Genomic DNA, 22,697 nt, shown 5'->3' on the forward strand with positions numbered 1-22,697 from the left:
CTCCCCAATTTCAAACTCCAGCAGACCCCTTTGTTACCTGTGACGCATTACTCAGCAGTCTCACCAAGCAAACTTCAATATCTCCTCCCTCAGCAATTTACCAACTTCCTTCTTAAAGGACACATATTTACCACACCCATCAGATTATACTTAAAGGGACATTATCTGTCAGTAGATAATTACCCTTTGCAGCAAGCACTGCCATGCTAGACTGCAGAGGCAAGTTCAGACGCTACATCTACTGCAGTATGATCCTCTTTGATATATTTTTGTTTGAAATGATTGCTTTCCTTCAAGTTGCAAATATTTAGCAAAGCAAGTAGAGTTGTTGATGAAGCGATGTCATGAGTTTTTCCTTTTGTGGTCTTGTCTATAAACGAGCAGAATGTGTTGCAATTCCCTCCAAGGATTTTCATTGCTCCACTGTTGAAGGCTGTGTCTTCAGCTGCCTGGGCCTGAAGCTACACCACAAGCACACAATGGCTGCAGAGTGTACTGTCTACACGGTGCACTGCAGCAACTCATGTAGGCTCATCTCCCAAAATCCCAGACTCTACGGCCTAGAAGGAGAAGGGCAGCAGGAATATGGAACATCACCAGCAGCAAGTTCCCCTCCAAGTCACACGTTATCCTGACTTGCAAATAAATCACCATTTCCTCATTGTCGCTGGCTCAAAGTCCTGGAACTCCCACCCTAACAGCATTATGGGTGTGCTGTCACCACAAGGAATGCAGTGGTTCAAGAAGGGGGCTCACCACCATCTTCTCAAGGGCAATTAAGGATGGGTACTAAATGCTGGCCTTGTCAGTGATGCTCACACCCCCATGAACAGATAAAAAAAGAAAGTTCAATCCTTAAACCGCTCTACCTCTTTCCTCCTTTGTCACTCCTTAAGACTTTGAGCAAGCTTTTAGTCACCTGCCCTAATATCTCTTTATGTGCTCAATGTCAAAATCCTGTCTGATCATGCTCCTGTGATGCGCAGTTGGACATTTCTGATATGGTAAAGGCATAAATACGAATTGTTGTTATCATAAGATCATTAGAAATAAGAGCAAAAGTGACCCCTCAAGGCTGCTGTGCCATTCAATGAGATCATGGCTGATCTGATTATGGCCTTAACTCTATTTTCCTGCCTGCCCCTCATACCTGTTGACTCCCTTGTAGATCAAAAGTCTGTGTAACTCAGCCTTGAATATATTCAATGACTCATACTCCACTGCTCTCTGCGGGGACATTCCAAAGACTATTGAACCTTTCATTTCAGTTTTAAATGGACACTCCTTATTTTGAAACAGCAGCCCCTAGTTCTAGGTTCCCCCATGAGGGGAAACATCCTCTTAGCATCTACCCTATCAATCCCCCTCAGAATCTTATATGCTTCAATAAGATCACAACTCCAATGAGTTTAGGTTCAATCTGCTCAATCTTCCCTCATAAGACAAGCCCCTTCATCCCAGGAAATAACCTAGTGAACCTTCACTGAACTGAGTCATGCACCTGCCCAGATCTTTATTTGGGCAGGAGTTCGCTTCCTCACAGCGTCTGTCAAACATCCCAGCTTTTGTCATTTAATAAGGGACAGAGTTCTGTTTCTGCAGCTTTTGTTAGAAACACTGAATGGAATTTGAAGCTGTAATCGCCAAACATTTAGACGCAAAATATGTCAGAGTACTTCCCTTTATTTTGCTGTCAAGTTTCATGTCTTTCACTGAGAATAACTTCAGACGAAAGCAGATACAGAACCAGAGCAGCTTTAAAATCAAATTTACTTTGGTCTCCTGCATCTTTAATAGCAGCACTTTTAATTTTTGAGAAGCCTCCAAATTCCATTCCATTGTCTACTGACTTTATTTCATCCCAAAACAGTCAGACAGGCTTTGCTTAAAAGTGAAATGTGATCCCCATTATCTTTGGTTTTTTTCCAGATCACTCATATCCAGCAAGAATATGAAATGAAAATTAAAGGCTTGATGCCTGCCACAGTGCGACAGGAACTTGAAGACACCATTAGTTCCATGAAGTCTCAGGTAAATCTCAGCAGTAGAATGATTAATGTGCTTTTTAAAAATTTAACCCTACTCTCCAGAAGCCAATGATTCAAACTGGAGTGGTAATCCCAGCCTATGGGTATCAGGTGCCTTTTTTGTTATTTTATCATGGGATGTGGGTGTCGCTGAACAAGGCCAGCCTTTGTTGTACATCCCTAATTGCCCTTGAGAAAGTGGTGGTGAGCAGCCTTCTTGAACCGCTGCAGACCATGCAATGTAGTGCTATTAGAGAGAGAGTTCCAGGGTTTTGACCCACCAACAGTGAAGGAATGGCAATATGGTTCCAAGTCAGGATGTCTCGCCCAAGTGGCTAGGTTTCTTGTACAGCCTACAAAATAAGAGTCAGCAGGTGAATTCGGCAGGAATCATGGGATAGCAATCAGGAGCAGAAACAGCGATTGATTATTTTTCCTTTCACCAACTTTAAGCTTCATAGACCAAGGATCTGATTTTCAGTTGCCCGTGAGGGCAAGACCGAGTGCGGGGGTACTTTGAAAATCACGCTCCCAGGTGGCATGTCAGTGGCCCCTCGCCTCTGGGACACGCTGCTATTTTCAAAGCAAGGGTGATTGGGGGAGCCACAAACCTGTTCCCCTCCAATTAACTGCTCACTAAGCTCCGTAAAGGGCTTGTTAACGGGCTGGGTGGGACCAGTAAACGATTTTCGAATCGCAGCTTGGCAAAACCAAACAGTCTGCTGCACGTTAGTACGTGGCTGTCCGGTACAATGTGGGGAGCCATTAAATGATGTTTCTGCTCAACGAACATTTTTGGAAAAAGAGTTTATTCTCTCAGAATGGGTCCAGTACCTTTTCATGAATCTTTTGCCACACACTGTGAGGCTGCTGGTCCTCTGATGTCCTGCCTGCTCTATTCCTGGCACTGCCTCCTGGCAGTGCCTGGTGCCCCTAATTTGGCACCGAGCTCGCCACTGACTGAATTAGGGGATCTGCTTTAAAGATAGCGTCACATCAGCAATGTAGACACGTTGCTAATGTAATGCTACCTGTAAAGCAGACAAGTTGGTTGGGATACAGAAATAAACCGGGCGTCAGTTTTCTGACAAATTGAAAATCAAGCCCCAATTGTCGCGTTCCTACTTACAGTCCAGCTGTCAGTGCACCTCTTACATCGGCTGCCATTACTGCATTTCACAAAATGCAAACTCTTTCATCTTATTACATTTCATTTGCTTTAACTTCAGTGATTTCCCCTGCCCCCTCAGTTTTCTCCCCTCTTCTGAAGGTATTGACTTGCGTGAGGTGTGCTCGGGAGGTGCCAGTAATCCTCCAGTACCTCCCCAAAGTGACCAGTCTTCTGGTGTGAGCTGAAATGGTGGATATTGGTGGATAATTTGACCATGAAGGGCATCAGAGCCAAGCCTGAGCTTAATCAGCCTCCATTGCAGATGCATGTTTGGAACAGGGATCACTGATTAGTGATAAAGAGCAGGAACCCTGGCTGATTTTACCCACCCTGCAGCCCCTCAATAGCCTTCAACAGTGTTGAAGAGTCATACGGACTCGAAACGTTAACTGTATTCCTCTCCGCAGATGCTGTCAGACCTGCTGAGTTTTTCCAGGTATTTTTATTTTTGTTTTTGTTTTGGATTTCCAGCATCCGCAGTTTTTTGCTGTTATAATAAATAGGACAGGTTTTGTTTCTTGGACTTGGCCACATGCAGAAAGGGTGGTGGTGCAGTGGAGTAAATACCAGTCCTTCCGCTCCACTGCAAACAGTGGGAGGTTCTGCCGTAGATTTCCCTGTGTCTGCATTTTGATCCATTTATTTACACACAACAGTAGGATAAAACCAATCTATTCCTGGTGCTAAGGTAATATTCATTAGTTAAGCAATAAGAGATCTATAGTTGGAATATTTGCAGAGCAGAATTCAAGGATGTGATGCTGCTGTTTGACAAGCCACAAAGGTAGAGTAGCACCGACAATCAACCCCATCACTCGTATGATATCTCCAAGGCTAGCTTGGACCCCCCCAGCATACCAAGACCAATAGACAGGATAGACGTATGTGAAAGCAAAATACTGTGGATGCTGGAAATCTGAAATAAAAACAGAAAATGCTCAAAAAACCCAGCAAGTCTGGCAGCATCTATGGAGCAAGAAACAGAGTTAACATTTTGAGTCTGTATGACTTCTTCAGGGCTGAGGACAGATTTATAGTTGCAGGTTACCGGAAATCATTTATTCCCATCAATGAAGGCTGGAGAAGTGAACTTCTATTTTCTTTATTTAATTCTAGGACCCCAAATCTTTTCCCATTCATTTCAGCTGTGAGGTACTTTAGTGTTAAAGGCATTAAGCAGTTAAGCAGAAGATTGCAGTCAGCCATTATCACAGCTTATCAGCACACATCCCAAGAACAAAATTGTTTTGCACACACTAATGTCACACCATGGATTTATCCTGTACTTTCATCTTTGTTTGAATTCAAGACTGAGGCAACAGCTGTTTTGTTACACAACTTTCAGGGACTTTCACCTTACTGTACAAAGCTGTGAACCACACTGGAGTGTTTACTCTGGATAAGTCTCAGTGTGTAAAACATTTTACAGTTTGGCTCTGACCTGGCGAACAGTGGGATCACATCTGAACTGCTGCTCTTTGTTAAAAGAGCCCAACAAAGCTGAACAATTCATTAATCGATGATGTTGCGTTATTTGCCATTGTTGATAGTAAAACCTTAAACTTGAGAATCTATCTGTAGGGATACATGGCAATGAAAAATATTATTTCATTCAAATAAACTGTTGCTTATCATTTGGTAAACTTTCAGTGTTGTACTATTCAGGTTTTGTTTGATGAATTTTCTACCCTCCTTTGCTAAAGGTGCTAACTCTGATATCCGATACCCAACACACTTCAAACCCCACCCTTAGTATTACGAATTCAAACTGTTTGGACTTTGAAGATGAAGGGAGGCAGTTGTCTTATTCACAAATCACTACAGTAAATGCTACTTGTATTTAACAGGGAAACATGGGGAAAGCATGCAATAAACTGAGACTCAGGAAATGGGGAGTTTTACTACTCAGTTGAAATAGGGTGGGAGGAAATAATTACTGCTGCCTTCCCCAGACATTTGACATCCTCCCATCTGCCTGTGGTGGATCTTAGCCTCTTTCTCACCTTGCTTGGTGACCAGCTCATGTTTTAAGAGTTTAACAGAAATTCAGCAAAATTATATTTTGGTGTCAGTACCTGTGGGGTCATTGTGAGCGCACATGTCCAGAACTTTTCATAGTGTGAGAAATTATTTGGCCAGTCACAGAACCCAAATAAATGGAGGAAAAAATACTGTGCATGTGTTTGAGCTGGGTCAAGAAAGTTAGATTTGGAAAAGGACTCCACAGGATTCAGAAATGGAGTGCCAGGTATCCATTTAGTGAACAGGTTACCAAGTTAATCTAGCTAACAAATGGAAGCTGGGGGAACTGCCTAGGCCCTCAGCACTGGAATTTCCTCCCTAATCCTCTCCATCTCAACCTCTCTTTGCTCCTTTAAGTTGCTCCTTAAAAATACTTCCTCAACCAAGCTTTTGGACATCTGCCCTAATATCTCTTTAAGTGGCTCAGTGCCAGATTTTGGTTGATAACATTCCTGTGAAATGCCTTGTGATCAATGTTCTTGCTAAGCTGTACAGCAATGTGAAAGTCCCCACACAGGCTGTGCATATGTCAGCCCCTTAAAGTTACTGTGTGTATGCGCAAAATAATTTAAAGGGCTCACACACTCTACAAAACATTAGAGGGTACATTGCACGGGATGTTTTAATTACATTATAGGCACTAAATAAATACAAGTTGTTGTTGAAGGAATACGGTCACGTCAACTGGGAGCCCTGTTGTTGTTTGTTATACTCAGCGCAATTGGTTTGAAGATCATAAGTTTGAGCGTCACAAACAACAGAAAACAGTCTGTTTCTTTCAAAGAATTTTATTTATTAAATTATATTTTACCTTTTTGTACTTTAGGTAACTTTCCTTCAAAAGAGGGCATCTGTTCTTCAGGAGGAGCTAAACACCTACCGCAATAGGAGGTGGGTGAATCACTTCACAAGCAATTTAACAAGTGGCACCTCCCAATGCCTTCGCTGTTTCTGGCTTTTTAATGTCATGGAGTGGGAACAGCAGTGTGCTGCCTGTAACCAGTTAAAATAGCTGGAGTTGTTACCACGGTGACATAATTCAAGTGTGGCTACGAACCATAAAACTATTTTGATGGAGGTTTTCTCCCCTTCCCCCTGCTGACTTGAGGGTTTTTATGGTGGGGGGAGTGCCCTCGGGAAACACATCAAGTGGACATTATTTACATGGGAGCCTTGACCATGGAGAGGCTATTTGATCATGGGACATCACAGTCAAGTCAAATAGTCAAATCCCCCCCTGGGCACAGACTTTCTAGAAGATATTGCAGAATAGCCATCAGGGATGGCAATTCTGCCTAATACCGGGCACTGAGGTCAATTGTCATGCACCAGGCTGTCCTACCTGAGATTAACCAGCTCTTATGTAGACCATGGGTACAACTTGGTTTTGCTAGCTTGTGAGGCTCAGTTACTGCACTGGATAAACTCAGAGTTTCCAGGATAGTCTAATGAAACAGAAACTATCTTTTTAAGGGTTAATTTTGGGCAGGATTTTTATCTTTGCGTAATTGCTTTTCTGTAGAAGTTATATTTTCTGGAAATGTCTAGAAGTTCTTGGAGATTCTTATTCCTACCACTCCTTTGACATTCCTAACAAGCGACTTTTAAAGAAGGCTTTGAGGTTTCCAAGCCAGAAACTGCTGGTGACACAGAGCCTTTAAATACTTAAGATTCCTTGACTAGCAAAGAGATTTTGAAGGCATCTTGGGAATTGTTAAAGTTACAAACTTTTCCAGATGAAGTAAGGAGTTTTGTTGATTTGGTGGCTACTGCCTCTACAATGTGAAGTTCTTCCATCTTCCTCCCTGTCCTGAGGTCACTTCATAACGGAATCACTGAGCTCAATCTACTCTTCAGCCAATACATTTACATAAACTGAGACTGTGAGGATTGCATCACTACAATGGGCATCATAGCCAACCAATTACCAGCCCCTTCCAATTTTTATTTACCTTTGTTATTTTGCTCATTTCTCCTAATATCTTCTTATAGAATCATACAGCACAGAGGAGGCCATTCAGCCCATTGTGTCTCTTTGGCAAAGCTACCCAATTAATCCCACTTCCCTGCTTTTTCTCAGGGACCCTGTAATTGTTTTCCTTTCAAGTATTATCCAATTCCTTTAAATGTTATTATCAAAACTGCTTTCGCTGCTCTTTCAGGCAATGCATTCCAGATCATAACTTGTTGCACAAAAAAAGGGTTCTTCAAATCACCTTTGTTTTTTTTTTGTAAATTACCTTAAAAAAATTACCTTCAGTGACTCTATATCAAGTTTTGTTTGATAAAACCCCTGTTAAGTACCTTGAAACAATTTACTTCATCCAAGATACAATATGAATACAAGTTGTTGCTGTTGAGATGTGGGTGATGCCGGTGAGGCTACATTTATTGCCCATCCCAAGTTAGAGATGACGGACTATCTCATTGGACCTCTGCAGTCCTTGCGGTGAAGGTGCTCCCACCTTGTTGTTAAGTAGAGGGTTTCCAGGGTTTTGACCCAACAATGATGAAGGAAGGGTGGTATATGTCCATATTGGGATAGGTTGTGACTTGGAGGAGAACGTAGATGTGATGGTGTTCCCACAATTGTCCTTCTTGGTGCTGGAAGTCGCAGAGGCAAGAGGTGCCTTGTGTGTTTGATGTCACCAAGCAATAGAACAGAGATTGCTTCCTACTCATGACTCAGAACTTAGAAGGAGCCAAAGAGTATCTTGTTTTAAGACAAAGTCCAAGGCTGTAATAATACAAATTGACTGCAATTTGGAGCCTTAAATATTAATTATCACAGCCAATAAACATTTTGTATGTTAAGCAATGGATGTGACACTTGGGGCAGAATTTTTGGCCCATCGGGCGGGCATGCACCCGACTCAAACAAGTGCAAAATGACACGCGATGACGTCAGGCGAGCGTCTCGATGTCATCGCACACTCACGTAATATTTTGGTCATCAGGAACGCGCGGGAATCAGCAGCGCGCCTGCCAGCAATTAAGCGGCCTATACGGCCCTTAATCAACTAATTGATAGGAATTTTTCACTGTCTGTCCAACCATTCGGTTGGCGGGCAGGCGGGCGAAAAGGCCAAGGGGCCTTTGCATTTTTGGCGAAACCTCATCCAAAGGCAGGGTGAGGTTTCAACCTGTGATTTTTTTTTAAAACTTTTTGCACTCATATTTTACATGTTCTTGCTCATGTGATATAGGGGACATGTTTTCATTATTTTAAAAATCTTAATTTTTATTGATAAAAATCTTCAGCTCCCTGGGGCAGCTCTGTGCCTCAGGGAGCTTTTACTGCACGCACATGTGCGAACTTCAGCACTCGCGCTCCTCCCACCCCCACCCGGCAGCGCTGAGTGCTGCAGTGCACGTTTCACACTGGCTGGCTGTTAATTGGCCAGCCAGTGTGAAATCGCGGCCGGGGCCCGATTGTGGGCGGCGGCCTGTTACACGGCCGCTCCCGCTCGCCCCCGCCGAACCCGCCCAATGACCGGAAAATCCTGGCCTTAGAATCACAAAATGATAGAATGATACAGCAGAGAAGGCTATTCAGCCCATCATGTCAGTGTTGGTGCCAGCTCTTTGAAAGTGCTATCTAATTAGTCCCACTCCCTTGCTATTTCCCCATAGCCTTACTCTGTAATGTGAGTACCATTTAATATTTAATAATTGTAAATAATAGATTAGATACTCACACAGAAGAGAAATATCAGTGACCTCTTTTTTGGGGTCTAAGCATTTTACCAACAAGCTTTATTCATGATTATTTTTTAAAAAGCAGTTTAACAAGGGGAATTAGGACAAAATCTCCATAATCTAAGACAGACCCTATGGAACAAGGGACAAAAGATATGTGGTGGCCACATTCAATCTTTACGTCACTCTGAACCCTGTCCCTTTTGCTTCTAAATCTATTCTGTACAAGCATCTGAAGGCGACAATTGTACACTGATTGGAATGAGAATTACTTCGCTCATTGGGTGCTCTATATTTTAAATTAAAAACGTGTAAATTCTGAGCCCGTCCAACTGGTACCTGCCATGTGAACATGGCATCATGTGTATGACTGAATGTACAGCCTCTTGTTGTAATGTTCAATCACCACGATGAAAGTAATTGTGAAACAGAAAAAAACTGTAATTACTCTTTTCTGCCAGTGGTACATCTCTATTGGAAGGAAGGAGTGATTACAGCGTGACATGTTTACATAGGCAGTTTCACGTTGTAAATGTGGACTTAGGAATTTAGTGTGTGCATGACATAAGATTTTTAACATATTAGTGAATTTTTTGATTTCCTTATAACTGTTTTTGAACAGCTTTGGTTTGTACCCAAACAAAATATGTCATTTTACTATTTCAGATGATGAACCACTGGATGATTTCCTGATCTCACTCATACCTTTAATATAGCTAACACGGCACAGAATGGGATTCCAGCAGAATCAACAATTACTGTGTAAGGATGAGCATCTTATGTGTGGGAACCACACAGTGAGATTAGCAGCTGAATATCAGTAATCTTTTATTGTACTGAAGGTCAAAAAAACAGTATTTCCCCACCAGTATTGTGTCTCCCTCTCTGCTTTGTTTTGGTCCAATCAGACATGCTTTTAACATTTTATTTTTGCTTTTCAAAATGTTTATACACTTTTTTTTAATAATCTGTAAGTCTGTACATATCATTGTCAATATTTTCCTATTATTTAAGTCTGCAGTTCTTGTGTTATTACCAGCAATCAAGTTCTCATTTATAATTGTGCTTTGTATTGTATTTCATTTGTTTTTTTACATTGCTATGATTTTTGAATGCTAACATCATAAAATTATCTGTTTCATGCATGTTTGTTTTATGATTATTTTAATGAGTTGTGACATCTTTGAAGGAACTTTCTGTCATGGCAGGAGTAATTTGTTGCCCAGCTCCTGTCTGAACAATAATGTATTTTCATTATAAAAAAAGACATAGTCATTTGTTCATAAAATTAATACAATTAGCTTGAACCGCCATTTTATTGGCCAGGCCACCATTTTTGAATCTGGAATCTATTTGTCAATAGTACTTCAGTGATTTTATATTTTTAAAGGTTGAGGAAGCTCCGCTGATTGGCCAGTGGGTATATTATCTCCATGTAGTACCAATCATACAGGTCAAAAAATCCCCACAATAAACTGCACCAACGTAAGTCAACATCTTCAGGAGATTACTTCTTTAAAAAGTTAAGATTTATAAAGATGCTAGAAAAACATTGATCCTGCTGCTGAAAACCTCCAAGAAGTATAATTCCAGCCATTCCTCAGACACTTTTATGACATAAAGCTCCTTCTGGCAATATTTAAATTACAATTCACTCCATAACAATAACTACAACTTGTATTTATGTAATGCCTTTAAGGTAATAAACATCCAGAGGTACTTCATAAAGCTGGAAACAGACACTGAATTAGGAGAATAACCAAAGGCAAGGTCAAAGAAATGGGTTTCGAAAGTGAGGAGAGAGGTAACAAGACGTCGAGGTTTATGCAAAGAACTTGAGAGCCTTGGGCCCAAACACTGAGCACTCCTTAACTGAAAAGGCAGGCGAGAGGTTGCAGTGGCTGCCAGCATGAGATGAATACAGGATATACGCTGACACTTGGCTGGAGGGGTTGTTGCGATCACAATAAGGTGAACCAATGGAGACATTTGTAACCAAAGTCATAAGTTTTGAATTCAAGGCATTGGAGGTGGGGACCCAATGGAACACATGGGGTTGGGTGAGTGGAACTTAATGTACAGGGATAGGATACAGGGTCAGAGCTTCAATTAATTAAAATCTACATAACGTGAAGCTCAGGAGCTGGTAACAAGAGCACTAGAGATGTTCTGCCTGGGGAAATAACAAGAGACGAATGAGGGTTGCAGCAATGGTAGAAACATGTCAAGGTGGAGCCAACTGATGTTACGGAGATGTAAATAGGCAGAGGCTCAGCTTTTTACTCTCGAATCACTTGCATGTGTTATTACTGCTTTTTAAGCACTCAAGCTACTGGAACAAAAATCATCTCCGCTTGAGCTGGAGACCTCCTCTGTATATGTCTTAATGGGTGGAGGGTGGGAAACTAAATTTTAATACAGTCTAGTTGTTCTATAGAACAGAATAACAGCACATGATATTCTTTGTGCTGAAGGACTCATGTTTCCATTCAGTGGGACTACAGTCGTAGTGAGTGCTTCAACGGCACCAGCACAGTCAATGTCCTAACTTTGTACTTTTGTAGGGCTGCATTTAAAATTCTCATCCTTGTGTTCAAATCCCTCTATGGCCTAGTTACCTCCCTATCTCTGTAACCTCTTCCAGCCCTCCCACATCTCTGCGTCCTACTATTTCTTGCCACTTGAACATCACCAATTACATTCAATTGACTAATGACAGCCATGCCTTCAGCTGCCTGAGCCTCAAGCTCTGGAATTCTCTCTCTAAATTTCTCCCCTCTTTTTACCTCGCTCCTCCCTTAGGTCCTTCCTTAAAACTGATCTCTTTGGCCAAGCTTTTGTTCACCTGTCCTTATATCTCTGTGTGGCTGTTTGTTAGATTTCTTACAATACTCCTGTGAAGCCACCTTGCAAAGTTTTACTATGTTGAAGATGCTATATAAATGCAAGCTGCTGTTGTTGTAGCATGGTCAATCTCTGCTGACTTGTCTACTCATCAAGGTCTAGCAGAGGAACTTTCAGTGACTTTTTTTAATACTTGATTCCCTGAAACCATCCATTGAAGGCCTGTCAAATCCCTCGACAATATTAGAAAAACAAATGATTTTTAGACTGGCCCAATGTCACAATCTCTGAGTTATTTTTCTCTTGGTCTCAGCCAGAGTACAACCTTGAGAAATGTCAATCTTTATTTGAAAGAAAGGTTTGCATTCATAAAGGGTCCATCATAACCTTAGTACAGCCCAAAGCACTTTCCAACCAATGAGGTACATTTAAAAATGTACTGACTGTCACAATATAGGAAACGAAGTATGTTTCCTCCCCCTCATTTTCTGACTTATGTTGGGGCAACAATTCCTGAGTGACCAATTGAATTGCCCTAAATTGTCCCACGAACAGCAATGAGATAATGACCAGACAATCTGTTTTAGTCTTATTGGTTGTGAGGAAAACATTTGCCCCAGGACACCAGGAAGAACTCCCCTGCTCTTCTAGTAGTGGCCATGGGAGTGCAGGCAGGGCCTCGTCACCCATGACCTTCTGACTTTGGGGCAAGAATGCTACCAACCATCAGTAGTTGAAGATAGCCAGTAAACCTGCACATATTCCCAAGGCCCAAATGCTTTTCTCCTTATAAGCAAATTATTAAAGTGTTCCATTGTAGGATTCTCTCTACCCTGGAGCAGCTGCTTTACATTAGAAATTATTTTGCCATCTATAAATAACTAATTTTAGAAAATATTTGACGACACTAATGCTCTGATAAATCGGCAGCAGAACCTGAGTTACAAAATGATCAGAGCTTTCTAGTTAATTTTCAAAAGTTGTATGTTAAAGAAGCAACTAGATTCTTGTGCATAGAGGGCGTAGTCGGCAATGCAGTGACACCATTTCACTGCCAAATGCATTGATCTGTCATTACAAAGACTGACCTTCCATGACTGCAGCAGATGTTTTGACTCTTGCCACACTTGTCATACTGCTCAAGGTGATGGTGTTGCAGCTGCATTTTTAAAGCAGCAGTGTCAGGGACTGAGCGTAGCTGAAAAATCCAATATGTAGCCTAGAAACCGATACCAGCAGTATTAATGGATGAGTGTTTAATGCATTCATATGGTGTTGCTCTGTCTACTATTTTAGCATTTATTTAAAATCAGTAATGGCCCCAATAAAATAGTGGAATGAGCAATGTCATATAAAAAACATTACATGCTCAATTTCTGACATTGCCAAGTCATTTCTAGGCTATAGTCTTTGTAAAACTGGTGGCTGAATTTGGTGAATGTACTACAAAGTGTGGCACTGTGCCATACAGACCACAATGGTTCCAGACTCAACTTATTGCTGAGTTAGCTGTTCTGGCCCAGATGCTCTAGGTTTAGTGTCAGTTTCCGGAACTGAAGAAAAATGGGGAAATCAGCCAGGATCATCCTCCTGATTGCCATGTAGTGATTCCCCTACTGGGACTTCAAGGGGTTATATGGGGACAAATGTTCAGCCTTCTGCTGCTGTGAACTTTAAGAAATCTTTATCCAAACTTTTTCTGTTAGTGTATTCTATTTTGTACACCCATAGTTGAAAACATCAAAGTCAAAATAAACTATTGTCAGACAGAAGACCTGAATGCTGAACCATATACTTTGAATTCAGTTAATTCCCGATTCCAAGTCTCATCTGCTTAGCATCTCCACCTGATCCCCGCTTAGCATCGTTTTCAGTGTGCTCGATTGAAGCAGAATTAAAATGACCCAAGGCACAAGCCATTTCCCATTACAAGCTCCTGCTAGACATGAGGTGGGGAGGGTTGAAATTGGCCTTATATATTTATTTCCATCCCTTGTAGAATAGCAGCGGACACCACTTTATCAAGATTGAGAACATACCAGGAGAGGGACTGCAGGTTTGAACCTGTGTTCTACCAGTCCATTGAAGCACCAACATCCGGTGCCATATGTACATACCCATAAATGTGTGTCCATAAATATAAACACTTACAGAAGTGTATTCATTTGATTTCTAGGCTTTATACTTCATAGGGGGGAGGTGGTGGTGTGGTGGTAATGTCACTGGACTAGTAGTATTCCAGAGGCCCAGGCTAATACTCTGGGACCATGGTTACAAATCCCACCTTGGCAGCTGGTGGAATTTAAATTCAATCAATTTTTTAAAATTGGAATTGAAAGCTAGTCTCAGTAACGGTGACCATGAAACAATCATCGATTGTTGTCAAAACCCATCTAGTCCACTAATGCCCTTTAGGGAAGGAAATCTGCCATTCTTGCCTGGTTTGGCCTACATATGACTCCAGATCCATAGCAATGTGGTTGACTCTTAACTGCCCTTTGAAATGGCCTAGCAAGACACTCAGTTCAAGGGCAATTAGGGATTGGCAACAAATGCTGGCCTTGTCAGCGGACGCCCACCTCCCATGAAAGAATAAAAAAACATGGAATTTATACCACAGGAAAAGGCATTCAGCCAAACTGATCGATTCTTGTGTTAATGCTCCACACAAGATTAATCCTACTCCACCTAACCCTATGTGTATCCTTCTGTTCCTTTCTCCCTCATGTACTCTCACCCTTCCCTATCTCGTCAACATCCTCCCGCCCTACAATCCTCCAAGATCTCTGTGCTTCTCCAATTCTGACTTCTTGCTCATCCCCAATTTTAATCCCTCCACCATTTGCAGCTGTGCATTCTCTATCTCTCTCTTCTCCTTTAAGACACTTCTTAAAACCTTTGATCAGATTTTTTACTATCTGCCCTATTATCTCCCATTCATGGCTCATTGGCAATGTTGCTCCTGGGAAGCGTCTTGGGCTATTTCACTCTGTTAAAGCCACCATATAAGTGCAAGTTGTTCTTGTTGTACTTATCTAACTTTCCCTTAAAGTCATCTATGTTATTTGCCTCAACTACTCCAATGTCCATGATGCATGTAAATGTCAGTCAAATATCAACAGCAAAGTGCCTGCATTCACAAATGGCACTTGCAATCCTGCCCATGTAGTATATGTATCATAAAGTTCGCTCCTACTGTTTCTTTATTCAAAAGATTGACTATGTAAAGTAAAAATAATGCAAATGAACAAGTACGAGAGCAAGGATCTACAGATATCACCTAGGTACTAACTCCTGCATGGAGCGTGAGAAACAGAGTGTGAGCAAGTAATCAAACATCCCTTGATCTTTTGAGCTTCAATGTGAGAAAGACAAATAAACAGAAAATGAAGTTTGTCACACAAAAGGAGCCAGCAGTCAAGCCAAGTCTAGCTGATCTCACCAAGGGGCCATGATGCTTGTTAGGTAGGCATCAATTACAGCTTCTCTAGCTGTGCATTAATAAGTAGGGAGGTGACAGCACTTCATGCTTTCCTCAGGAGACAGCAGTGTAACTCCTTTGTAGGTTGCTAACACAATTTCTAAAGAAGAGACCAGCCATGGAAAGATGATGTAACTGGGCTTAGCCCAGATTGCATCAGTTATCTTTATACCTTTCCTGTATCCCAATTGTATCATGTAACAAAACGTAGTTGCTGTTGGACCCAGCCTGCCCTGTTCACACTGCAGTATGAATCAATAGTATAGGGAAATTAGGCGTAGTTTATTCCAAGGTCACATTTGTGACTTTATCACAATGGCTGCACCTCCTCCCCTGATGCTGGATGAAAGTTAAAGCAACATTATGAAAGTTGCACTGCAGGTTTGTATAGGCAGGCTGCCAGTGCTCAACACCATGACCAGTACGACTGGTGACAGACATTTATCTTTGTCTCCAGATGCAGGCACCAAAACCATGTCTCAAATCTGATCCCTGTTTTTGAGACTTCTGATGCTTCCAGAGATCTTTATGCTGCTTCGTTTATATGGCAATTGTAGTATGAATGAAATATTAATCTTGCATTTGCATGCTAATTTGTTTTGAATCTACATCTGGTTTGGAGACAAACCCTTGTGAACTGAATTCTGAATTGGCCCAGACTTACCGGGAAACTTTGTCTGGCCAACCAACCTACCTACCTTGGCCACAGAGCCTGGCTGACAAGTCGTTGATTAAAGCTAACAGGTAACAACAACTTGCATTTAAATAGCATCTTTAACATAGTAAAATGTCCCGAGACACTTCACAGGAGCATTATCACAAAAGATTTAACACCAAGTCAGATATGAAAGCATTAGGACAGGTAACTAAAAGCTTTGTCAAAGAGTTAAGTTATAAGGGTGCCATAAAAGAGAAAAGAGAGGTTTAGAGAGGGAATCCTAGAATTTAGAGCCCAGGCAGCTGAAGTCACAGCTCCCATTGATGGAGCAAAGGAAACCAGAGATCTACAAGAGGCCAAAGTGGGGGAAGCATTGAGTTCTCGGAGGATTAAATAAAATTTTGGAAAAAAAACACTGGTATGAAAGCAATGTTCTTCACTGTTTGATTTATTTAATGTTTTAATCATTTTTGCTGGAAGTTACGTTAGTTGAATTAACTAATGTGAAAAGTGGCTTCATAATGCACAACCATCTCCCTACAAATAAATAACAGCAAGAAACTGGAAGATTTGTCAATGGATTGATGGCCTTTCGCTTATTATCAGAACTCAGAAACTGACCCTGCTGTGGACCCAAAATATTGATCGTCATTTTATAGAATCATAAAATTTTACAGCACAGTCTGTGCAGGTTGTATGAAAAAGCTGTTCAATTCGTCCAACTCCTTGTTCATTCTCCATAGCCCTGTAATTTTCTCCCCTTCAGATAATCATCCAATTCCCTTTTGAAAGTTAGTATTGAACTGTTCCCACCGGCTTTTCAGGCAGCACATTCCAAATCACAACAACTCGCTGCCTGAAAAAAAAACTAAAAAAAAACTCATCTCTCTGCGCCTTTTGTCACATCTCATGAATCACCAAAAGTTTTAAAGATTCTTTTTCATGCCTGGGATTCCCCAAACACTGAAGGTAATTTTGGACTTCATGCGACAGTAAAACAGATAATAACGAACTCGCTTTACGTTACTCCGATTTCTATTTCCGTTGCATGTTTTGCACTGTTACACAAAATCAACAAGACCCTCACTGAAATCCTCAACCCTGATTTTTTTTATTCTTTCATGGGATGTGGGTGTCTCTGTCTAGACCAGCATTTATTGCCCTTCAGAAGGGATGGTGAGCTGCCTTCTTGAACTGCTGCAGTCCATGTGGTGTAAGTAGACCCACAGTGCTGTTAGGGGTGGGGGGGGAGTTCCAGGATTTTGATCCAGCGACCGTGAAGGAACGGCGATATATTTCCAAGTCAGGATGGTGAGTGGCTTGGAGGGGAACTCCCAGATGGTGATGTTCCCATATGTCTACTGCCCTTGTCCTTCTAGATGGTAGCGGTTGTGGATTTCGAAGGTGCTGTCTAAGGAGCCTTGGTGAGTTCCTGCAGTGCATCTTGTAGATGGTACACACTGCTGCCGCTGTGCATCAGTGGTGGAGGGAGTGAATATTTATAGATGGGATGCCAATCAAGCAAGCTGCTTTGTCCTGGACAGTGTCAAGCTTCTTGAGTTTTGTTGGAGCTGCACTCATCCAGGCAAGTGGAGAGTATTCCATAACACTCCTGACTTGTTTTTAGCAGTTTGATACAACTGAGAGGCTTACTAGGCCATTTCAGAGGGCATTTTAAGAGTCAACCACATTGCTGTGGATCTGGAGTCACATGCAGGCCAGACCAGGTAAGAGCAGCAGATTTCCTTCCCTAAAGAGCATTAGTGAGCCAGGTGTATTTTTACGACAATCAACATGGTTTCATGGTCATCGTTAGACTCTTAATTCCAAATATTTTAATGGATTCAAATTCCACCATCTGCCGTGGTGGGATTCGACCCCAGGTCCCCAGAGCAACATCCTGGGTCTCTGGATTACTACTCTCGTGACAATATTGCTACACTATATTATCATCCCCCCCTTCCAAACCCATGACTACTACCATCTAGAAGGACAAGGGCAGCAGACAGATGGGAACACCAACTCCTGGAATTTCCCCTCCAAGCCACTCACCACCCTGACTTGGAAATATATCACTATTCCTTCACTGTCGCTGGGTCAGAATCCTGGAACTCCCTCCCTAACAGCACTGTGGGTGTACCTACACCACATGGACTGTGGTGGTTCAAGAAAGCAGCTCACCACCACCTTCTCAAGGGCAATTATGGAAGGGCAATGAATGCTGGCCCAGCTAGCGATGGCCACATCCCATGAATGAATTAAAAAAAAACTTGTACAAAAACAAAAAATGCTGGAGAAACTCAGCAGGTCTGACAGCATCTGTGGAGAGAAAGACAGAGTTAACGTCATATGGTCTTGAAACGTTAACTCTGTCTTTCTCTCCACAGATGCTGTCAGAACTGCTGGATTTTTCCAGCATTTTTTTTGTTTTTGTTTCAGATTTCCAGCATCTGCAGTATTTTGCCTTTATAAAAAAAAACTTGTGCCTTGTAGATGGTGGACAGGCTTTGGGGAGTCAGGAGGCAAGTTACTCACTGCAGGATTCCCAGCCTCTGACGTGCTCTTGTTTAGACAGTATTTATATGGCTAGTCCAGTGGTCAATGGCAACTGCCAGGATGTTAATAGTGGGGGAGTCAGTGACAGTAATGCCATTGAATGTCAAGGGGCAATGGTTAGATTCTCTCTTGTTGCAGATGGTCATTGTCTGGCACTTGTCAGCCCAAGCCTGCATATTGCCTAGGCCTTGCTGCATTTGGACATGGACTGCAGAAGGGAGGTTGAGCACAGACCAAGTTCATCCCTGAAAGGAGAGAGGGAAAGTCATCCTCAATCTGCTTGCTGCACAATCTCTTCTTTCCACCTCCATCAGGAGTTTCCAAGAGGAGGACAAAGTCCTTCTTCCAGCAACAAAGCTGAACAGAAAATCAGTGGGGTGTATTTTGATTTTTTGGGTGACCACTTTGTGGAGTAGTCAGTCGGCAGCAAAGAGCCCCCAAGGATCTGAGACCCCTGCCTCATTTAAATCTCACAGGTGAGTTGCAGGACACCAAACAGATAGCTCACCGATTGAGGCCTCAAGAAGTGGGTAAATTGGGAGGTGGGGGTTCAGGGTAATGATTGCAGAGATGGGGCTCCTGGGCTAACAACTTATTTTTTGTGAGCACTGGGGGAGACTGCGCAGGTGCCAATCCTTTCTGACTTAAAATGTTAATTGGGGTCCTATTTTTACCATGTTAAGAACCTGTCACCTGAACCAGGCAAGCAAGTTGGGCACCCAACAAAAAGGGCCCCTTTCAAAATGGAGCTGATCACATCACCGGTGTTAACAGGGCAGGATAGTGACCAATTCCATTCTGAAGCTGTTACTACCCCAATTACACCAGGCAAAGGCAATCAAAATCAACTCCAATGGACCAGAGGGAATGAGCCTAAACCCTTGCATTCTGAACCACTGTGACACTTCACGGCTGTACATTGTCAACAATTTTTGTTTAAGTTAAAAAATGTAGAATAGAAAAGAAAATTGACGCTAGATAAAAGAGCCTTCAAGTAATCTAAACGCAGGGTTGGCAAAAAAAGAACAGATTAGAGCCCCTGAGACCTCACATGGGCGAGTTCACAAGCTTGGCCATCCTGGAGTGGAAAGATGCAGAGCAGAACAATAGTGTCTCTCTGCAGGGAGGGAACATCAGAGAGAAAGTGACTCATTCCCTGTGGCCAGTTACAGTGCAGCCCTGACAAAGGCCTAGAAACTAATTGACTGCCAGAGAATGGTGTGTTTGCAGAGGGAATCCTATAAAAGTGAGGAGGGGGAGGAGAAAATACAAAACTTACTAAAACACAATAAGAACAAAAAGGACTGACAAGCCATCAAATTCAACCTTCTAATAGTCCAACCATCCAGCCTTGCATCTAACGGCATTTCAAACACCCCAAATGTCTTTTATGCCACAATGTTATTTGGTAGGTTAAGCTAAGGGGTTGATTTTAACCCCAGAGTGAGCACCCAAAAGCGCCTTGGTTATTTACCCAGAAAGCCACCTTGTTTTACTGAGGTATCAAGGACTAGGTGTCAGAAGAGACAAGGTCCTTTCCTATAGATCCTGATGTCAGCAGGGTCCGACTGCAAGTTTAGTCATGTGACCTGAGTGGGGAAGCCACTGTAGCCTTCCCAAGAGGTGAAGACAGAGGAGCCAGAAATGGCTCAAATGGGTATCCTTAAGTTTTGCGTGAGGTGCAGGAGGATCAGGTATATTGCAGGCTGCACATGGATAGCTTAGGCTCCCCCACTCCGACAGACGCTTCACCCTTCCCAAATGCTAGTCCCCTGTGAGATTGGGGAAGCTGCTCCTGACACCAACTGGTAGGTCGGGAATTAAAATGTCTCAAGCCTTATTTCAGCAACTGAGTTTCTAACTCAACTCATTACCCACCTGCCAAAACCCACTCGAGAGCAAAAAATAATTACTCCTAAATCCAATATGGATTTCAGGAGAAACTTCTTTACCCAGAAGGTGGTGAGAACGTGAAAATCGACACCACCAAAATTAGTTAGGGCAAAGCTAGATAAAAGCATGAGAGAGAAAGGAATAGAAGGAAAAGATGTTGGGGTGAGATGAAGAAGGGTGGGAGAAGGCTCGTGTGAAACATAAACATCAGCATGGAGTTGTTGGACCAAATGGACTCTTTCTGCGCTGCAATTTTTAAAAATGCATTCACAGGGTCTGGATGTCACTAGTACAGTCAACATTTATTGCCCATCCCTAATAGCCCTTGAGAAGGTGGTGGTGAACCACCTTCTTGAATACAATTGAGTGGCTTGCTCGGCCATTTCACTGGGCAGTTAAGAGTCAACCACAATTGTTGAGAGTCTGGAGTCCAGACCAGGTAAGGACAGCAGATTTCCTTCCTTAAAGGACATTAGTGAAACATATGGATTACATGGCAATCTGACAGTTTCATAGTCACCATTACTGATGCTAGCTTTTCAGTCCAGATTTTATTTTTAATTTATTGAATTTAAATTCCCCAGCTGCTCGTATGGGATTTGAACTCATGTTCAGATCATAATTCCAGGCCTCTGGATTACTACCAGTGACTTTAGCGCTTTGTAATACTTGGTAAATGTTTACCACTCTAAGTAAATACATCCTGCAAGACTCATTTCAAATGTACTTTTCATTAGTTTACATTTATGTCCTCAGGTCCTAGCTTGTTTCAGCACTAAGTAACATTTGAAGTTTACCTTGTCTATACATTTGATACTGGTTATAGGTGTAAACCTTGGTCAGTGGTGGCCCTCTATCTTCTGAGTCAGAAGATGGATGTAAAAGATCTCACGGGACTATTCAAAGCAGTGCAGGGGAATTCTGCTGATCTTCTGACCACCATTTATTTCTCAATCAACACCTAAAAACTAGATGATCTGATTGTTTATCTCATTGCTGTTTGTGGGACCTAGCACATCTCATTTCCTACATTTCAAAAGTGACAATACTTCAAAACCCAAGAAAAGGTCTGGAACAACGCCAAGAGTTTTACATGACATTTATAGATCTGCCAAAGACCTTTGGCTCCATCAACAGCAAAGCCCTTTGGAAAGTCTTCCAGAGACTCAGATGTCCAGCAAAATTTGTTAGTGTCCTGCAACTCGTGTATGATGGTATGACAACATTATCCTTTGCAATGAAGACTGAACCCTTTTGTATTTGGACGGGCGTCAAGCAAAGCTGCGTCAACTCTCCTCACTATCTAACTCAGCCTGGTCATGGAATTCATTTGTGATTAACTCCCACGAGGGATTATAATTGAGTTTGACTCGACGGGAAACTTTTCAACTTCAACAGTTTGAGAGCCAAGAATAAGATGATCCTCCACCATATACATAAATTACAATATGCTGATATGCAGTTGTGGCCCACACTACAAGCAACATTCAGCTCACCCTCAACCTCTTCAGTTCTGCATACAAAAGCTTTGGTCTCTCACTCAAAATCAGCAAGACCAAAATCCTCCACCAGCCCTCCTCGGACAAGCACCTACACCTCCAGCTATTTGTTATTGATGGAGAGACTTTAGAAATTGTTGAACACTTCCCATATCTCGGCAGCTAGCTTTCTCAAAAGGGTCACCATCAAAGAGAAGATCCAGCACAGAATTAACTGTGCCAATGCAACCTTATAAAAACTGTGCAACTGGATCTTCAACAACCAAGATGTCCATAAGAGGACAAAGGCTTTAGTCACCACCCTTCTATATGACAGCGAGACTTGGGTCGCCTACCAAAGACACCTCCAGATAGTGCAGAATTTCCACTAGCGGTGTCTCCGCAGGATACTCAAAGTCAAGTGGGAAGACAGGCAAACAAACTCCAGCATCTTCATCGAAACCAATTCTTCCAACATTGCAACCATGGTCATGCAAAATCAGCTCCACTGGTCTGGACACTAAACCCATGTGCCAGATTATAGGCTTCTGAAGCAGATCCTCTTTTAAAGATGGGACCTGATCTCAAGGAGAACAGAGAAAATGATTGAAGGACGCTCAGAAAGCCTTCTGAAAAGGGGACAAATTGACTTTGGTGTGTGGGGGGAATTTGCCACAAACTGCCATGAGGCAGCGCCTCATCCAACGAGCTGCAACACAGTCAGAGACCGACTGCATAAATTCTGCTGCAGAGAAGTGACGAAAGCAGAGGGAGAGAGAGCAGAACCTTGACTTGAGGACCATTCTTAGGGCAACTCTTGTCCTCTCCGCCGAAGACCTGTGGCTCCAGGATTGGCCTGCTGAGTCAC

At 42.3% G+C, this 22,697-nt stretch overlaps 1 protein-coding gene across 8 annotated transcripts in view; it reads left to right on the forward strand.

Annotated features, from left to right (window-relative positions):
* Positions 1 to 10,064, forward strand: part of cep112 (centrosomal protein 112) — a 432,841-nt gene extending 422,777 nt beyond the window's left edge. For all 8 annotated transcript variants that reach the window (XM_078529029.1, XM_078529025.1, XM_078529028.1 and 5 more), the window contains 3 exons: positions 1,930 to 2,031; positions 6,047 to 6,111; positions 9,586 to 10,064. In XM_078529029.1, the coding sequence (XP_078385155.1) occupies positions 1,930 to 2,031; positions 6,047 to 6,111; positions 9,586 to 9,589 (171 nt within the window). In that variant the 3' untranslated portion in view covers positions 9,590 to 10,064. The remainder of the gene's footprint in view (positions 1 to 1,929; positions 2,032 to 6,046; positions 6,112 to 9,585) is intronic.
* Positions 10,065 to 22,697: the final 12,633 nt, after the last annotated feature.

Source organism: Cetorhinus maximus, chromosome 24 (genome assembly GCF_964194155.1).
Source record: "Cetorhinus maximus chromosome 24, sCetMax3.hap1.1, whole genome shotgun sequence".
In the NCBI taxonomy this organism is placed as follows: domain Eukaryota; kingdom Metazoa; phylum Chordata; class Chondrichthyes; order Lamniformes; family Cetorhinidae; genus Cetorhinus; species Cetorhinus maximus.